We start from the raw sequence: 17,525 nt of genomic DNA, 5'->3' as shown, positions 1-17,525 counted from the left end.
ATTTATGTAGCTTATGTGGAGTTAACTATCTTCTAGTCATTGATTAGCATATTCTATCTTGATAATCTATAAATCGTGTTCCGGGGGGTGGGTTTATATAAATTTGGGAGGAATGTTGTGTAGTCCCTACCAGACGATTGTTGTAGTCCTTAAAAAGCGAGTTCTTTAAAAGAAAATATCTCCCTTTTATTTAACTAGGTTTAAATAAAACACAACCATGTGACTTTATAAAAATGAAAAGCAATTGAATAAGTGTAAGAGCAGCTGTACGGATGATTTGTGAAGAGAAGCCTTGAGATATTTCTGTAAATCCCATGAGCTATTGATAGTCAATGTAAAGCCATTAGCCCACCGCCCCACAAATTCTTACGCAAGAGGGCAAATTGTTAGGTAACAAAAACTGACCTCCCCTCAATGCAACTCCACTGTAGTTATTATTAAAAGATTGCGGCTGTCTACAGTCAGGATGTTCACCAACCCGGACAAGTCAGCTGTGACTAAGTGACTTGAGTGTTTCCCATACATTTACTGATGACAAATTCACCAGACATCCTGTGAGGATTTTTATGCATGGCTTTAGACAATGAACTTTAGGTCAAGACCATAATGAGAGATTAGAGGAAGAGGAAACTACAATTCAAAAACAAACCGAGCCAGAAGGACTATCCTAAAAACACAAACACGTTTGGAGGAATATTCCGGTTCCGCATGTTTAGTCACTCACCTCCTGTCTGCACTTTGAGGAAGAGGAGTTAGAGGAAGAGGACACACCCAGCAGTGAGCGCTCTTCTGCGGGCTCGGTGTGGCCGCTGTCCACGGAGTCGGTATCGCTCGATTCCGGTTGGGTCACTTCCTTGGAAGCTGACTTCATTTCTGGGATCTGAGCAACTTGGAACCTGCCATTCACACACGGGTGACACAGAGGTCAGTGAGTGCACCTGATTCGTCACTGTGAGCATAACCGGGTGTGTGTCTGAGAATGAGACCTGGATTACCATCTCAAACCAACGCAACTGATTCATTCAATCATTGTGATTTATAGGTCTGCTCCAAACTTAGTGCCATCTACTGCCTAGATAGGCTGCTACCTTCTAAGGCAGCATGCAAAGTGAAATGGAACCTCATAAGTTAATAAGTGCTAAGGTAATAACTCCATATTCTAATAATAAATACAACAACTACACATCAATATTTGGTAAAATAATATGTTTTTATAATAGTAAAATAATTATTTTCTTAAGCCAATATTAATCCTTTACTCAGCTACATTGGATGAAAATTTCACATTTTAGCTAATTTCTATGCTTTCTGGGATCCAGTTATTATTGTTAACTAAAACTTAAATTCAAAACATTAAAAATGATTTAGTTATAAAATAAAATACAAATATTAGATTTAGATTAAAAAAAAACACTGAAATGTTGCTGATTCAATTAAACAGCTGATTAATTCAGGCTCGATGTTGAATTCTAAATGTAGTTTTTTTTAATGTCTATTAAATGCTTTTCTGATCTAACACAATAATGAATTAAAATGATCTTGTTTTGGGGGGGCCCAAAACCCCCCAAAATTAATACATCTGACAAAAGCACATAAATTACAAAAACAAAGATTATGAAAATTAAAAGTATAATTAAAAGCTAATTAAAAATATGAATAAATACTATATAAACATATATATTAAATCTCACCCTCAAGACCCATCTTTTTAGGCAGGCTTTTATGTGATTACTTTTATGCAAAATTGTCATTTTGTTTAATATTGACTGTTTTATTGTGTTTGTAAGGTGTCCTTGAGTGCCATGTAAGGCGCCTATAAATAAAAAGTATAATAATAATAATAAACAGTTCTGATATAACACTGCTGGGATTACCTTATTTGTGAAACACATATGCAATAGATATTGGTCAAAACAAGTTATCTTAATTTTTTTGGGAAATGTTTGGACGGTCTTCACATAGGAAGTCTAAAAGTGTTCACTGAGTGTTGGAAAAGAGCTTCTGTATGTTTAATAAAAAAAGAAAGAAAGCTAAAAACAGATTTCTCATGTTTCAGTTACAACAACAAATTTGGGATTAAATGAAGGCCTTTCTTCTCAGAATTCACATAATTATATTTTACATTCTATTTTTTTCTCACCTTCCAACAGACAGGATGGTGACCTCCGGCGCCTTGACCACATTAGTGGGGCTCTTGTGCGTATCGGCGGGCAGTGCCAGGGCGGGCAGCAGCAGCTCGGGCCACTTCTTCTGACTGCAGCGGGAACAGCAGAGCCCGGAGCGAGGGGCCAGCCCGTTTATAGTGTGCAAATGATGCTGGTGGGTACACAGCCGGGGCAACGAACGGAATTGGGAGAAATGAGGAAGAGCCGGAAACCTGACAAAAAAACAGACAGAGAGAAAGACACTTACACACTGATATCAGTATTGTGTGTATATTTGTATCTATATACATATTGTGTGTATTGAAGTATATATATATATTATTGGAATTTTCTCAAAAGTACTCCGGACTGGGAAACGCTGCAAGCCAAATTCATGCTTGTAACACTGGCATGATCACCTCTGCTCAACATGCTGCTTCTCTATAGCCTGGGTTTTCCCATGCTGCCTTGCGCGCAGAGCGATTTTATTCACGCTGCTAGGCAGCCTGGATTCCATGGACCAGATTTTCCCCTCAAAAAGGGAACCAATCACAGAACGGGGAGGGAGCAGCAAGACGATGACGACGTCTATGCGACACACCGAAGCAGTTTGTTTATATCTATGGATCCAACATGGCATCAGACGCGAAGTTACCTTTCGATGCAGCCTTAGATAGTGTTCTAAGTAGTTTAGAACGCTAGTTTATTTCGTCTTCTTCCTCGTCGAATTTCTGTCGCTCTACATACGTCATCTGGTATAATTGAAGCGATTGGCTATGAGCTACGTACAGGCGCATTGAGACATTCGTAGCGCCCAATATACTGCCAGCTAGCATGTCCTGAGTAAAAGTGATATAAAAAAAAAAAAACACCTAATTACTTCTTGTGGCCTGCATATTTACAACAAGTACAAATAGTGATGCAGATTAACACTAGGAGATTTCCTAGGCAGATATTGACTTATATATTAAGGACTATATTAGGGGAAGCACAGGCGAAGCACTGCTACTTGGGCGTGATATCTCTGCGCCCAAGTAGCAGTGCTTCACCTGTGCTTCCCCCTAATATAGTCCCAAGTCAATATCTGCATAGGAAATCGCCTAGTGTTAATCTGCATCACTATTTGTACTTGTTGTGAATACGCAGGCCACAAGAAGTAATTAGGTGGGTTTTTTATTTTTTTTATATCACTTTTACTCAGGACATGCTAGCTGGCAACAAAGGATTCCATTCATTATGCTAAGCTAAGCTAGCGCCGACCCTGTCAAACTAAAACAATGCATGCACTGAGACAAAAAAATGCATTTGGCCACCAATCTAAATGTAGGAAAGAAAGTGAATAAGCCCTATTTCAAAAAACGGTGGAGTGTTCCTTTAAAATAAGTACAAAACAATGTACTAATTTATTCAAGCCTACTCTGGACACACAGACACTGAAATCACATAAACCAAAATACATTCATGGAGTCTTGAAAAGCACCCCACCCCCTCCATAGTTCCACCGTGATGATGTCAGAGTCCCCTGAGCTCATGACAGCTGTATAATGCACCACTCTTGCCTTGCAGAAAAGGGCCTGGAATTAAAGGATCTCTTGAACTAAGCAGCCGGCACCTAGTGTCATTTCAGCCGACACTGATGATGATGGCATTGTGCCGGTTTCTGAGAGGTCACCATACAACTGTGGCGTAAAAGAGGTGAACTAAGCTTACGATGTGTTTGACATTGTAAAATGCATAACTATGACATAAATCTGATTGTATGAGCATGGTAAAATGTCGGTGAGGGAACCTCACCTCACTGCTGCTGTGTGAAAATAAACAAACACTTGCTTCTTGATGATTTATATGTTTGTCAGTGCAACTAATTACTCCCCCTCAGCTATTCTAACACTACATTGATTCCTTTTCCTTATTAATGAGTTTACAAGAATGAGCTGAATCTATACCTGAGCTAACGGAAAGCTGCTTCCTGTTTCACAACTGGGAATTCCTCTCAGAACTCCAGTCCACAAGTGAAGTGACCATTAATACAATTCAGTATAGCTAGAGATGATTCATGCTATAACTAAAGTGTGAACTGTGATCATCTCATGCACTACACACTACCATTCAAAACATTTATTATTATTGTGTTGAAAACAGTAGTGCTGCTTCATATTTGTGTGGAAACCGTATATTTCAACAAATATCTTTGATAAATAGGTAGTACAAAAGAACAGCATTTAATTGGAATATAAATCTTTTGTAACATTATTATTATCCATTTGAATGCATCTTTGTGAGAAAAAAATTATTAATTTCTTTCCAAAAATCTTTTTATCAAAAATCATAGTTTAAAAACTTCCATAAAATGGAATTGTGAGAATCGTCTGGCTCTTCAAAGACAAACAAACCATATACTGAATAAAACAGTTTATCTAGGATGCCTACAGCTTTTTATTCTTCTCCAGAACTTCCTGTGGTGAAAGATATATTCCTTGCAAAGACTCAAGAGTATGAGGAACTAAACCACAATGGGTCTTTGCTTTTGTTATACTAATAACGTTTCATGAGTCATACATGATGCTGTGTTGACAATGACTTGAACTGTGTATCACTAATGTGCAAGGAAATAGCTTAAAAATCCCATTGTTATAGGGAGAAAAATATATTGTGTAATAAAAAAATTGCTGGATTTTTCTCAGTTTTAATTTAATTTTGGACTCTGCATGCTGTTTGTGAGTTTTTGACATCGGTGTAGATGTGTACGTTTGCATGTGTGTGTTCTTACTTGATGGATGAGCTCTTGTTGAGGGCCATCTGTTTGTCCTCATATTCCTGCAGAAGTTCTTCCAGCGCAGCAGCGTTTTCTGTAACACACACATTGAGATGCAATAAGACTCACAGTGTGATGTAAGGGTGAGTTAAATGTGTCGAGAAACATCACACACACACCTTTCTTCTCTGTGATGAGCCGCACCAAAATGCTTATGGTGTCTTCATTGGGGTCATCAACGATGTACGGGCATGGGTTTGCTGAGAGAGAGAGAGAGAGAGAGAGAGAGAGAGAGAGAGAGAGAGAGAGAGAGAGAGAGAGAAAAGTTTAGAGTTTATCACTTTCTGCTATATTTCATATCAGGATATTTTTATTTAGAAACCAATCTAAAAAAAATGACATAATTGGGTGAATTGCATAAATAAATGCCACAGTCCAATTTCACCCCAATTTCCAAAATATTATATTGTTATAATTAACATTAAATTTTAGAATATATTAAAAAAATAAATAATTATAACTGGGATATAGTAATGAAAAATATCTAGCACAAATAATATTTTTTGTTCTTTTTATTAAAATGAGCATAAATGAAAATTAAGTACAACAAATACTGCATAAATATTTTACAATTTAAATATACTTCACAGCAGTGTCATTATCATTTACTAAAACTAAAACTATTAAAAATAATTTTTGGTAATTGAAATAAGGCTGAAATAAAATACATATAAATATTAGATGAAAAACTTGAGAGTGGTGCCTTAGCAACTAATTGACATAAGTACTAAAATGACTAAAACTCAAATAAAAAAAAGGTAATAAAAATGTCAAAAGAAAAAGGAAAAAGAAAATTATGAAAATAAAAGCTGATTCAAAATATTGATAAATATTATAAGTAAAGGATAATGTAGAGCGAGGCAGTTGTTATAAGATAACATATAACGCGTCGGGGTCTTGATCAGCCTGTCGGGGTTGTATTTGCTATAACAACCGCCTCGCTCTACATTATCCCCCTTATTACATGGCTACCTAGCAAATAAATCAATAATTTGACACGAAATATTGATTTAAAAAGGAATTTATTGATTTAAAAACGATTGTATTGCTTCCGCTAAAGAAAATAGTCCATCCCGTCTCTACGGTTAGAATCCTGCGTCCATAGCAACGCTTTGTTTTTCATGGCAACGGTGTCTTATACTTAGCGGCAATTCTACATTCCAAGCCATGTAATAAAATTATATAAATAATACTAAAACAACACCACTTTCCAGTATTGAGAATTTGGGGGGAGATGTGCTTCAAAAACCTTCTTTTGGTGAGATGGTGACATGGCCTTGACCGGTTTTGTGAGATTCACAGTGAACAAATATTACTTTAAGCTCAAGCATTATTTAAAACTCTTCAGTGGGTGTGTATTTGGATTGTCATGATGTCATCCTCGTCATTAAGTGCTATTTTTAAAAGAGTTTAACAGTTTAGGGAAGCCAACCTCATTAGCCACATCCACGTTAGAACAGAAACATGCCAACTCAACATGAGTCATTGAAGACACAGAAGGATTCATTTATGTCGTTGTGCTAATGCTAAACTCTGCAAATTCCATCTCTATTGTGAATCTATTGGATACAGAAGGCTCACTGTGCACAGTGTGCAGTTAACAGTGGTCTCTATGGTAACAGGCTATATCCCAGAGTTCCACAGTGAGGCAGCTGGGGACGTTGAGAAGAAGAGCTCACTCAGCACTCTGCTATATTCACCCAGAATAACCGTCAGCACTGCAGAAGCGTGGCTTTATTATTCTGATCAACCATCAGACACTGTTAGAATCATATTCATGATACACATCTACTGAAGCTCCAGAGAGTGCCAGAACATTTCAGTCACACTTAAAAATGTAGAAGAAAGACAGTGCAGTTTTCAAGCAAAAATTTGACAATAAGAAGTCTGTACAGTTTGAAACGATAAAACAATAGATCTAATGTTGAAAAAGAAGACAGTCGGTATTGTGTGATTGTGTTTGTTTGTGGTTAGTGGATTGTGTTGATGTGAGGTTTCCTCTGCTAGGACACCTGTGTAAACTTGAGGAGAACTGACCTCATACATCCATGTGATTGTAAAATGGCTAACATCCACTTATTTCTCCATTTGTCTGAAATGAAATCGGTTTATTTGCAAATATCATACACTACCGTTCAAATGTTTGAGGTCGATACGATTTTTTTAAGTTTTTGAAAGAAGTCTCTTACGCGCACCAAGTCTTCATTTACTTGATCAAAAATACAGTAAAAACTGATTTCGTGAAATATTATTATAATTTTTTAAATAAGTGTTTTCTATTGTAATATATTTTCAAATGTAATTCCTGTGATGGTAAAGCTGCATTTTTAGCATCATTACTCCAGTCTTCAGTGTCACATGATCCTATAGAAATAATTCTAAAATGCTCATTTGCTGCTTAATTATTTTTTTTATTATGATCACTGATGAAAACAGTGGTGCTGCTTCATAATAAATGCAAAAGCAATTTAATGCATCCTTGCTGAATAAAAATATTAATTTATTCATTTAAAAATATATATAATTTTACTGACCCCAAACTTTTGAACAGTAATGTATATGTAAATTTTCACTATATGTTATTTTATATACAAATTCTGACCATTACATCAAATAAACCACCAAACATGTGAAGTGTCTGGTCTCAAACCTACTAATTTCAATCATCTTTTGTTTCTAATTATATATACCCAGTATAGAAATATATTATATGTAATAGCTATACTGTATAAATGTGCTATTCTACAATAACCAGTGTGCTTTATAGCCCACAGCTGATATTAGTGAGGCTCTGAGGTTATTCCATCTTCGTGTTTATCTATTTATTGCAGACAGCAAAATTACCAGCTAAACTTGACGTATGTATTGCAGAACAGTCTTATGTAATGGCTTCAATCTAGTTTCAAACTTGCTGCGAGCCATAAAAAGGCTCTTTTTAGCTCTGTCACCATTGTACTGGTACACCTATGGTGCTTGAACTTTCTAATGCATGGGTAATGCATCTTTTTTATCTCAGAACAGCAGTCTGACTCATCGATGACAAAAGCATAATACACACATTATACTAACAGAAAATTGCCTAAATCAACTCTAACACAGGACAATATGTTAGAAGCTGTCTCTTGTGCCAATAGGTGGTGAGCACTTTTTTGAGATTTACCTTGTTGCTGGAAGTATCAGTATAGTGCCCTTGCATCGTCTAAGTACATACAGCACCAGACCTTTCTTACAAAGCAAAGCTGACCATCGAATGCTCAGAGATCTATTAGAGCTCTTGCTGATTCATCTCACAGCTGAAATGTGTAATAGCTATATATTAGATTACCGTTACAGTCTGAAGTATTGGAATACTGGTCAAGGTAGAAGTGCTCTCTTGCTCTTGAAAGCAAAGTGCTTATGTAATCGTTGCTGCAACAATAATAAGTGCCAAGAAAAGACATTTAATTTGGGAATGCACCGTCAGAAATCGACTGGGAACATCAACAGCAGATTGAATGCTGCATTCTGACTGCAAACATCTTCACTTTGTTAAGTGATTTCGAGCCCATCACACCCAAGGGACCTCCATCATCCTCTTTAATCTGGATGTTGTCGCCTGCTCTACGATTCCTGGATCAAACCCAGACTGATACAACAGAAGCTTTCAGACTCCACTTGAGCCAACACTTTCATTATTAATCACCTCATAGCTATCTTGTGATATTTCAATGCACCATGTTCCCAAAGCTTCTTACATAAACAGTCCATGATGTCACCTTCTTCTTCTAAAGTATATATAAACGCTTCAAATAGAGGATTCTCTAAGTGGTCTGGGAGTGTTTGCTTAGGTCAACGTGAATCAGATGTAGTCGGCACTGACCACATCAGAACTAGTCAACAGTGTAGTGACAGCAGTTCGAGAGCATCTACAAGCAGAGAACAGACTGAATTATTTATCTGAGGAAAGAAGATACAGATGGAGTCTCATGCTGCTCAAAGATAGATGAAGAAAGGAGAGAATGCTTTAGCAACCACATAGCAACGCCTTGGCAACCACCCACTACATTCTAGAGTTTTGCTTGAGCAAAAAACAACAACATAAAAATCAGTGTCTTTTATCATACAGATTGAGCTGATATTTAACAAAGCAATAATTCTCTCACATTCATGTATAAAATTCCACTTTACATGACGGGTTAAACGTACAGTATGGAATTTTTCGCCACTAGGGGTCGCTAACCTCTTTACAATAACAAAGACGTAGTTTGATGACGCAACACATGCTAAGAATTATGGATGTTGTCGTCAACGTCAAGCCGACCGATCTAATAATGTTTATGGATGACTGAATACATCGATGCTTTTATCATGACTGTGATATGAAGCAGTTCGGGATTGCTAAGAGACAGCTATCAGCTCCACACGCGACGCGAGTCCCGCGGATATAAAAGGAATATGGACATTTCATTCTACCGAACTACACGTTGAATTACTACTCACAGGTCAGTTTATTAGACAAATTAAACTCGTGAGGTAACGCAGCGCTGTTTCACCTGGTCTAACATTACACTAGCACACTAAACCGTAAACTGCATTTGAATGTGTTGAAAAGTATGTGTTAGTTTGTCTGTATGAGACTAGCAGTAAACTAGATCAACATTAGAATAACATACAGATCATATTCTAACATTTTATCATTGTTGAACTATATAACATTGATTAGTTTTATGTAAATGTGCTCACCTGTTTAATAAAGTACATGTAGGAGCAGTCGAAGTCTCGGACGTGGAGCTCTCGTTTATATACTGTCTATGGGAGCTCTCGGCATCTCAAAAAACACTGCGCTGATATTGATTCTCGTTATAGTTCTCCTTTTTTATCCAAAGTCTGCTTGCCATGGTCCGTAATGTTTGAACGAAACAACAACAGCGTGCAAATAGACATTGCGAACTACACAGTTGTCTACGTCTGTCGCTTTGGTTAATCAGAGGGCTCTGCTCATAGCTCTGGTTACCATGGCAGTACGAGCGGAAACCAGGGACAACGCGGATATGACGCCATTGACTGCGACAAAACGGAAATAAAGAAACGTGCCGTGTCTAAAAATTAAATAAAAATTTCTCCTGGTTTGAAAGTTGTTGGAAACAGTCGGGATAATGTAAGTACACAACTAAAAAAAATATTTAACGTAGATATAGTGATTTTTGCTAATTTTAAAGCAAAAAAGTTACATATTGTGCCTTTAAAGTCATCTTGAAATCAAAATATCTTCCCCTCCCTTGTTCAGCGACATCTCTCTCTTCTCTGATGATGTGTTTACTGGCGTAAGGGTGGGACAACCTGTCACTTGTCACATGAGATCCACCAATAGCAAACCACAACCATCCAATCAATTCCCCATGGACAAAATCAAGTCCCGCCCTACATTAGTTCTTGTTTGAGAAGCCGTTTCACACGGATATACGTCACAATAGGGGAGAAAAATCTATCGCAACTTCTGGACTTTAACATCAGCCTTTAACCATCATGCACAACTTCTTCTGGTTTATGTAATTAACTTCCTTTTTATACTTTTTTCTTCTAAACACAAAAAATAGGACACTGGCAAAACCCCAAATCCAGCTCTGCTGCTCTGCTTATTCAGCTGTAAAACATGATGTGATTACTGCATTATTTACTCCGTTCCTGAAAACTTTCCTGCCTTACAGGCAGAACCTGAATTATAATATGCAAGCGTTATTGTAGATGAAACCCTGATCTCATCACAACAGCTGCGGCTCCACCCACTGATTCACATGCATACAAAGGACATGTAAACACTGTTCTTATTTTGTACAGTGATTTTATTTAGGAGGTGGTTTCAGTGTAACAATTGGGCCTTTGTTGCTACTCATTTTTGAAATCAAACTCAGGTAAGGCGATAGCAGCTGCATATAAAGATGAGCTACATTGGAGATGTTTGCATCATTAATATGGGTGTATGTATGCTTGACTCATTTGTATACTTGACTTCCAGGGAGTTTTGATTATGAGGTTTTTTTTAAAGAGTTAATATCAAACATGAGATAAAAAGCAAGTTAAGAACTCAAAACATCCTTCACAGTCCAGAAAGAGCATTTACTGGAACAGAACCGCTAAAACAACTCGTTCTAAACTTCCACAACTTTCTGACATCAAATGAATTGCACTTGAATACTTTTTGAATACAGTATCAAAATAAAATAGTAAAAAACGGTGGAACATGATCATAAAATACTAAATTATGACTCTTTTTGGTCTGGTTTTTGATCAGAATATGCATCATTCTGAAGTACAGCTGAAAAAACTGGGGTCGGTAAGATTTTTTAACATCTCTAAAAGAAGTATCTTATGTTCAATAAGGCAATAATTTATTTGATCAAAAATACAGTAAAAACAGAAATATTGTGAAACAATTTCCAAACAACTTTTCTATTTGTGTATATTTTAAAACAAAATTTATTCCTGTGATTGCAAAGCTGACTGAAAACTCCAGTCTTCAGTGTCACATGATCCTTCAGAAATCATTCTAATATGCTGATTTGCTGCTGAAGAAACATTTCTTATTATTATCAATGTTGAAAACAGATGCTTCATATTTTTTATTTTTTTCAGGATTCTTTGATGAATAGAAAGTTCAAAAGTACAGTATTTATTTGAAAAACTAATCTTTTTTAACATCATAAATTTGTCTCTTTTGATCAATTTAATGCATCTTTGCTGAATTGAAGAATTCATTCTAATTCAGCTTAATTACTTAAAAGCACATCTTTATGGACACGCATAGTGATCTAAAGAGTGTTTCCTTTGTTGTGTATGGACACGTGTGCGTTAGTATGTATTGTACCTTCTTTCTGCGGAGTGGCAGCTTCTGCGTCAATGCCCTCTTTCTCTGCGTTGCAGCGGTAGCCCTTCTTCTTGAGCAGGTTGCAGATGAGAATTCCCAGCAGGCCCATCACACAGAAGATGGGCACTAGTGCAAACACAGCATACTCCGCGCTCTTCTCCTCGGGATTTTGAACGTTGGTGGAGTTTGCACCTCCCACTCCAGACCTGCTAGGGGTGCTCCTAACAACGTTACGTCTCCGCCGGCTGTATGGCTCTGTACATTGAACACATTATCTTATTAATTACTAATAAGACAGACGATTCTACCTCTGAATTCTGATTGGATGAGTATATATATATATATTACTGTAATAAAGTCATTCCTATTTTTAAACTAAATAGCATAAATAACATAAAACATATTATATAATACATATTAAATTTAAACTATACATACTGTTTAAAATGTATTATATTATATGTTTTATATTATTTATGCTATTTATTTTAAAAATAAGAATGACTTTATTACAGTAATGAGAATCAAATAAGATTTACTATTAAGGATATTGGTAATTATTTATGTATTTATTTTTTCATTCATTCAAATTTACGGAGCGCCACACGACATGCGGCCACAAATCAAGAATTCATTCCCTCGTTTTACTAAGAGGCCGTTTTTTACATTTTTTTCAACTAAAAATCGAAAACTTTTACCGCACATTTACACGACAACACGTTTTGGGGGGCCTGAAAACGCAAACTTTTGAAAACGGGTTTCAAAGTGCAAGTTTATGAAAACGGTACCTTTATCGTCTCCATGTAAACAACAAAAAAGCCAATTTGTGAAAACGGTGACGTCATGCGCATGCATATTGCGTGTTCAGCTATACTATGTGCGTAGTGTAAATTTACAAAGTGACATCGCCAATCACAGGCCTGGCACAGCATTTTTATTCATTCGTTTTTGCAAATTCGTGTTAATGGAAATCATTTTGACAATGTTGTCGTCTGTACGTGAAAAAAGCAGAAGAAAAACATTCTGTTTTTTGTACATCGTTGTCGTGTAAACATACTCTAAATCAAGTATATATACTGTATATATATACATATATCGTGACAACAAATTAAGAATTCATTCTCTCAATTTATGAATTCATTCTCCCAATTTAGTAAATCATGGCCATGTTGTAAAAATGTGTAAATATTTGTAGTAAATACATTGTTTTAGTTAATTGAAAACACTAAAGGAACTAATTAGTACAACATGGCCACGATTTACTGAAACGAGGGAACAAATTAGTAAGTCATGAGAATGAATTTTAATTCGTGGACACGATTCGCATTTGAAGTAATAGTAAAATAGCCAGTATTTCTACCATGAACTGCTTATATATAGCTAGCCTAATGCTCCATATTACTTTGCAGAAGAATTGTTTATTCTGATTTTAATACTATTCAATGCAAAAATGTATTGAACATTTTTCTTCTTTGTACTTTTTGTTCGTAAAATGATAAAAAGTTGATGTATGAAAAGCTAAACACTTACCCCTGACGCAGGCGTGGAGGGTGGAGGACTTCCGTTTAGCAGCAGGGTGAAACCTGAAAAATATTTCAGTTCATAAATACGCCCACTCTACACTTTCCCTTTAATTCAGTTTTGGGAACATTGTGAGCCTATGAAAACACATCTGCTAGGTCGGACACCAAAGTGACGCAATGATGAAGACAATGACTGGAATCAAAAGGATAAAATAATAATAAAAGAATAAATATTTTTTGTTCTTTACCCGGGAAGACATCCTCCACACACGGCGTCAGAGTGTGAGGTCGGTGCGGTGGTGATCCAGCGGTTGAGTCCACTGCAGGAGATATGTGGGCGGCACGGCTCAGGGTCACGGTTATCGGAGAAGGTGCCTGCTGGGCAAGTCCGGCACAATCCGGCCTCACCAGGACCCTCAACTCCCCCACAAGCCTTAAAGAAACAAATAAACATCACTCAGATGATATAATCACAAATTGTGTGAAAGAACAAACTGTTATGTCTCTCACAGAGTGGTGTCGAATTAGAGAAGATTAAAAAATGAAGTCACAGTACTTATTCATCTTTGTTAAAATAAGTTAATGAAAATACAACTGTTCCTAGTTAGTTTATGTTATTTCAGGTTCATTAACTAATGTTAACAGATAGAACTTTTGGTTTTAATCATGTATTAGTAAATGTTGAGATTAACATTAACTAAGATTAGTAAATGCTTTAGAAATATTTGTCATGGTTAGTTCATGTTAACTAATGTAGTTAACTAATTTTAAGAAATGAAACCTTATTGTAAAGTTACCCATTTCTAATATGAAAATACTGTTTAAATATAATAAGATTTATATAAATTATGCTGCTTTGACATTATTAATAAAATAATAATAACTGTACTGCAGTACTGAGAATCTTAAAGGGGTGGTTGAATATGATTTCACTTTTCTAACTTTAGTTAGTGTGTATGCTGCTGTTTGAGCATAAACAACATCTGCAAAGTTACAACGCTCAAAGTTCAAAGCAAAGGGAGATACTTTCTTTTAAAGAAATTGCTATTTAAGGACTACAACAAACGTCTGGTAGGGACTACACGACATTCCTCCCAGGTTAGTGACATCACTAACCCTAAAATTTACATAAACCCCGCCCCCAGAACACGATTTATAGATTATCATGACAGAATATGCTAATCAATGACTAGAAGATAACTACACATAAGCTAAATAAATTCACCAACTAACCATTCAGAAATGTTTTCTACATGTTGTCACTTCTTCATGAGTCTCTCCATCTTTCTGACTTCGGTTTGAACATAAAAGGCTAAAAGTTTTAGAAATTTTCAGTGCATGTCTGTGTGAGATAAAAGGACACAAGCTGTTGAAGCTCCGCCCTCTGTGCCGGGAGCTGCAGCTCATTTGCATTTAAAGGAACAGACACAAAAAGGGTGCGTTTTTGCTAACCCTCAAAAAGTGACAATTTTAACATGCTATATAAAAATATCTGTGGGGTATTTTGAGCTAATACTTCACATACACACTCTGGGGACATCAGAGACTTATTTTACATCTTGTGAAAAGGGCATTATACCACCCCTTTAAGAATAATTTTAAGTATTTAAACAACTGAATAAATAAATACAAGTAAAATGTTTCATGGATAATTTGTTTGGAAATGTGCTTGTCATGAAAATAACACAACACAATGCAAATAATGTCTAAATAAATTTATGCAAAATATAAATTCCTTTTTTTTTTTCTTTAGATTTTTTGGTGAAATGTTACCTGGACGTATTTTCATATTTACCCACAAAACATTTTAGGTTCTGTGGTCAGAAGACATACTGCGACAGGGACAGTTTGTGTGTGTTTGTGAGTTTTGAGTGTGTGTGTGAGGCCTGGTAAACCCTACATTATGAGGACAAAATTATTCCACAGAGATGGCAATATCTGAAATCCTTGTCCATGAAACATTTTTTGGTCCCCATGAGGAAAACAGCTAATAAATTGTGTGTGTGTGTGTGTGTGTGTGTGTGTGTGTGTGTGTGTGTGTGTGTGTGTGTGTGTGTGTGTGTGTGTTTGGAGTTGTTATCTCTCACCGTGGTGGGCTCCTGCCCGGCTGGACAGAGTGGACACACACACCCGTCCTCCCACTGACACTTCGCCGCTAATGTCCCCCATAACTCCAGCAGCTACAGAGAGACAATCAGTGTTAAAAACACACAAACAAACCTACCTGTGAGAATCAAACCAGAACTAACTGCTGCAATAATATGAGTATTACAAAGCAGGTAAAATACAGGATTAGTAAAGTGTAGTTTGAGGCAAGACAGTAGAGGTAAATAGGGTAAATATTGACAGATATCACCATACTTACACCAGTTGATTACTCACAGGACCTACTATATATGTTTTGTAATACACATGTACATATGCAAATAATCTGATTAAATAAACCCAAATTTGCATACATTTCCAGAACATAAATTTGAACATTAGCCAATCCATTTTTTTTCCATATTAGTTAAAGGTTTCTACAGAGATGGTAATCTCTTTTTATTACTCTATAAATAAGAAAATACAGTCAACAACCAGAAAGAAAAAAACATGTAATGGAAGTGCATGAAAAACACTGGGTTTGCCAGTAGTGAATTGTCTTGTTGTAGTAGAGTATAGTGTAGCCATTTATAGAATACTGTAGTACAGAATGGGATGTTCTTTATTGGCTACATTTAAGGTTCTCTGTGTAGTGAAGGAAGGAACATTCAGAGAAGTGTGAGAAGAGACAAAGTGTTCTGAGAGAAACCTCACTTTAATAGTCCTCATTCATCACTGTCAACTTAAGCACACTGCAGTAATCACACACACACACACACACACACACACACACACACACACACACACACACACACACACACACACACACACACACACACACACACACACACACACACACACACGCAGCGTCACATTAATGATCATACTTACAATCAGACAGACAGGGGCAGAGCAGTAAAGGTGGTTCTTCATCTTCTTCAAAATATTCTTCTATATTCATGTAATCTGAAAAAAACACATGACAGGAACTCAATGACACACGCAGCAAATAAAGAATCATCAGCGTCAGCAAAAACCACCAAAACCTCACATTGCGGGGACAGGTAAACAGCACTTAGGCTCTCTTGTGATGGACACATAATGGGTTTGTATGCGTCCAGAAGTGATCTATAAGCTAAAGCGGGATATAAATAGTCAGCTAAACTAAAGCAGGCCTGTGGTTTGGGGCAGCACTGCTTTTCTTGGCCTATTTTTGGATCAAATATGCTCAGTCAGGCCAGAAACTACTTACTGGATCTACTGGAGCAAAAGAGAAAAAAATATTCTCTGATGAGAAGGTCATGTAGACACACTGAACTATATCATCACTGTTTTTAGATCACTCAAAAAGCCTAAACTCTTATACAAACATCAAGATCTCTAGACCAGACCATGAAATGCCAGCGGTGGTTCTCAGACCCTCCTCTCCTTAAATGACATTAACTGGAAATCAAATGGAAACTTTAGCTGAAGTCCCTTGCATCTCAAAGAAAAATAACAATAATCTCTCATGTCTTCTCTAGAGTTTAAAAAGAGATCTCAACAAGGTCTCAAAATGTGATTGAGACCAAGCTGTTCTCCACATTCATTTCATTTCATTAATTATGTACTGTTTAAAAAACAGAAAAGGCACTGGTTATTTTCTTGCAGGACATTAAGTTTATGGACATTTCATTTACCCCTAAAACACAACACAATGCATAATTCAAAATATGTGTAAAAGATCTGTGAAAAATCAATACGGATAATTCCTTCATATTAACACAGTACATTGAGCCCTGCTTTTTACAAACAGTGCAAAGACATTAAAAACAAGACACATTTACATGAAAAGCTAAATTGTGCAAGATAAGACATTCTTTTTTACAAATATGTTGTAAAGAAAAGCAAAAAAAGAACAAAAAAACAATAAAATAAGAATAACTTTATGAAAAATTTAAACAACCATTTAAACATGGCTAAAATCATCTTCATCATCCAGTTCCAAAGCAGATGCAAAAAAGAGAAATGAAATAAAAGCACAATTTCTAACACAACCAAACACCTGTGCTGCTTTGATCTCGTTGCCATGACAACAAACACCGAGTGACAGACACACTTACCCCAGAGTGTCT

At 36.3% G+C, this 17,525-nt stretch overlaps 1 protein-coding gene across 1 annotated transcript in view; it reads right to left on the bottom strand.

Annotated features, from left to right (window-relative positions):
* relt (RELT TNF receptor) overlaps positions 1-17,525 on the bottom strand; it is a 33,459-nt gene that overhangs the window by 2,557 nt on the left and 13,377 nt on the right. Inside the window, exons 2-10 of the mRNA XM_081373260.1 lie at positions 16,303-16,377; positions 15,414-15,506; positions 13,575-13,759; positions 13,334-13,386; positions 11,804-12,058; positions 5,079-5,159; positions 4,915-4,993; positions 2,141-2,377; positions 725-896 (exon numbers count right to left, since the gene is read on the bottom strand). Of these exons, the coding sequence (XP_081229386.1) occupies positions 725-896; positions 2,141-2,377; positions 4,915-4,993; positions 5,079-5,159; positions 11,804-12,058; positions 13,334-13,386; positions 13,575-13,759; positions 15,414-15,506; positions 16,303-16,344 (1,197 nt within the window). The 5' untranslated portion in view covers positions 16,345-16,377. The remainder of the gene's footprint in view (positions 1-724; positions 897-2,140; positions 2,378-4,914; positions 4,994-5,078; positions 5,160-11,803; positions 12,059-13,333; positions 13,387-13,574; positions 13,760-15,413; positions 15,507-16,302; positions 16,378-17,525) is intronic.

The sequence above is a fragment of the Scardinius erythrophthalmus genome (genome assembly GCF_964197995.2).
Source record: "Scardinius erythrophthalmus genome assembly, chromosome: 8".
Lineage (NCBI taxonomy): Eukaryota > Metazoa > Chordata > Actinopteri > Cypriniformes > Leuciscidae > Scardinius > Scardinius erythrophthalmus.
Note: the sequence above shows the minus strand (reverse complement) of the source record. Positions and strands in the feature narration are given on the sequence as shown.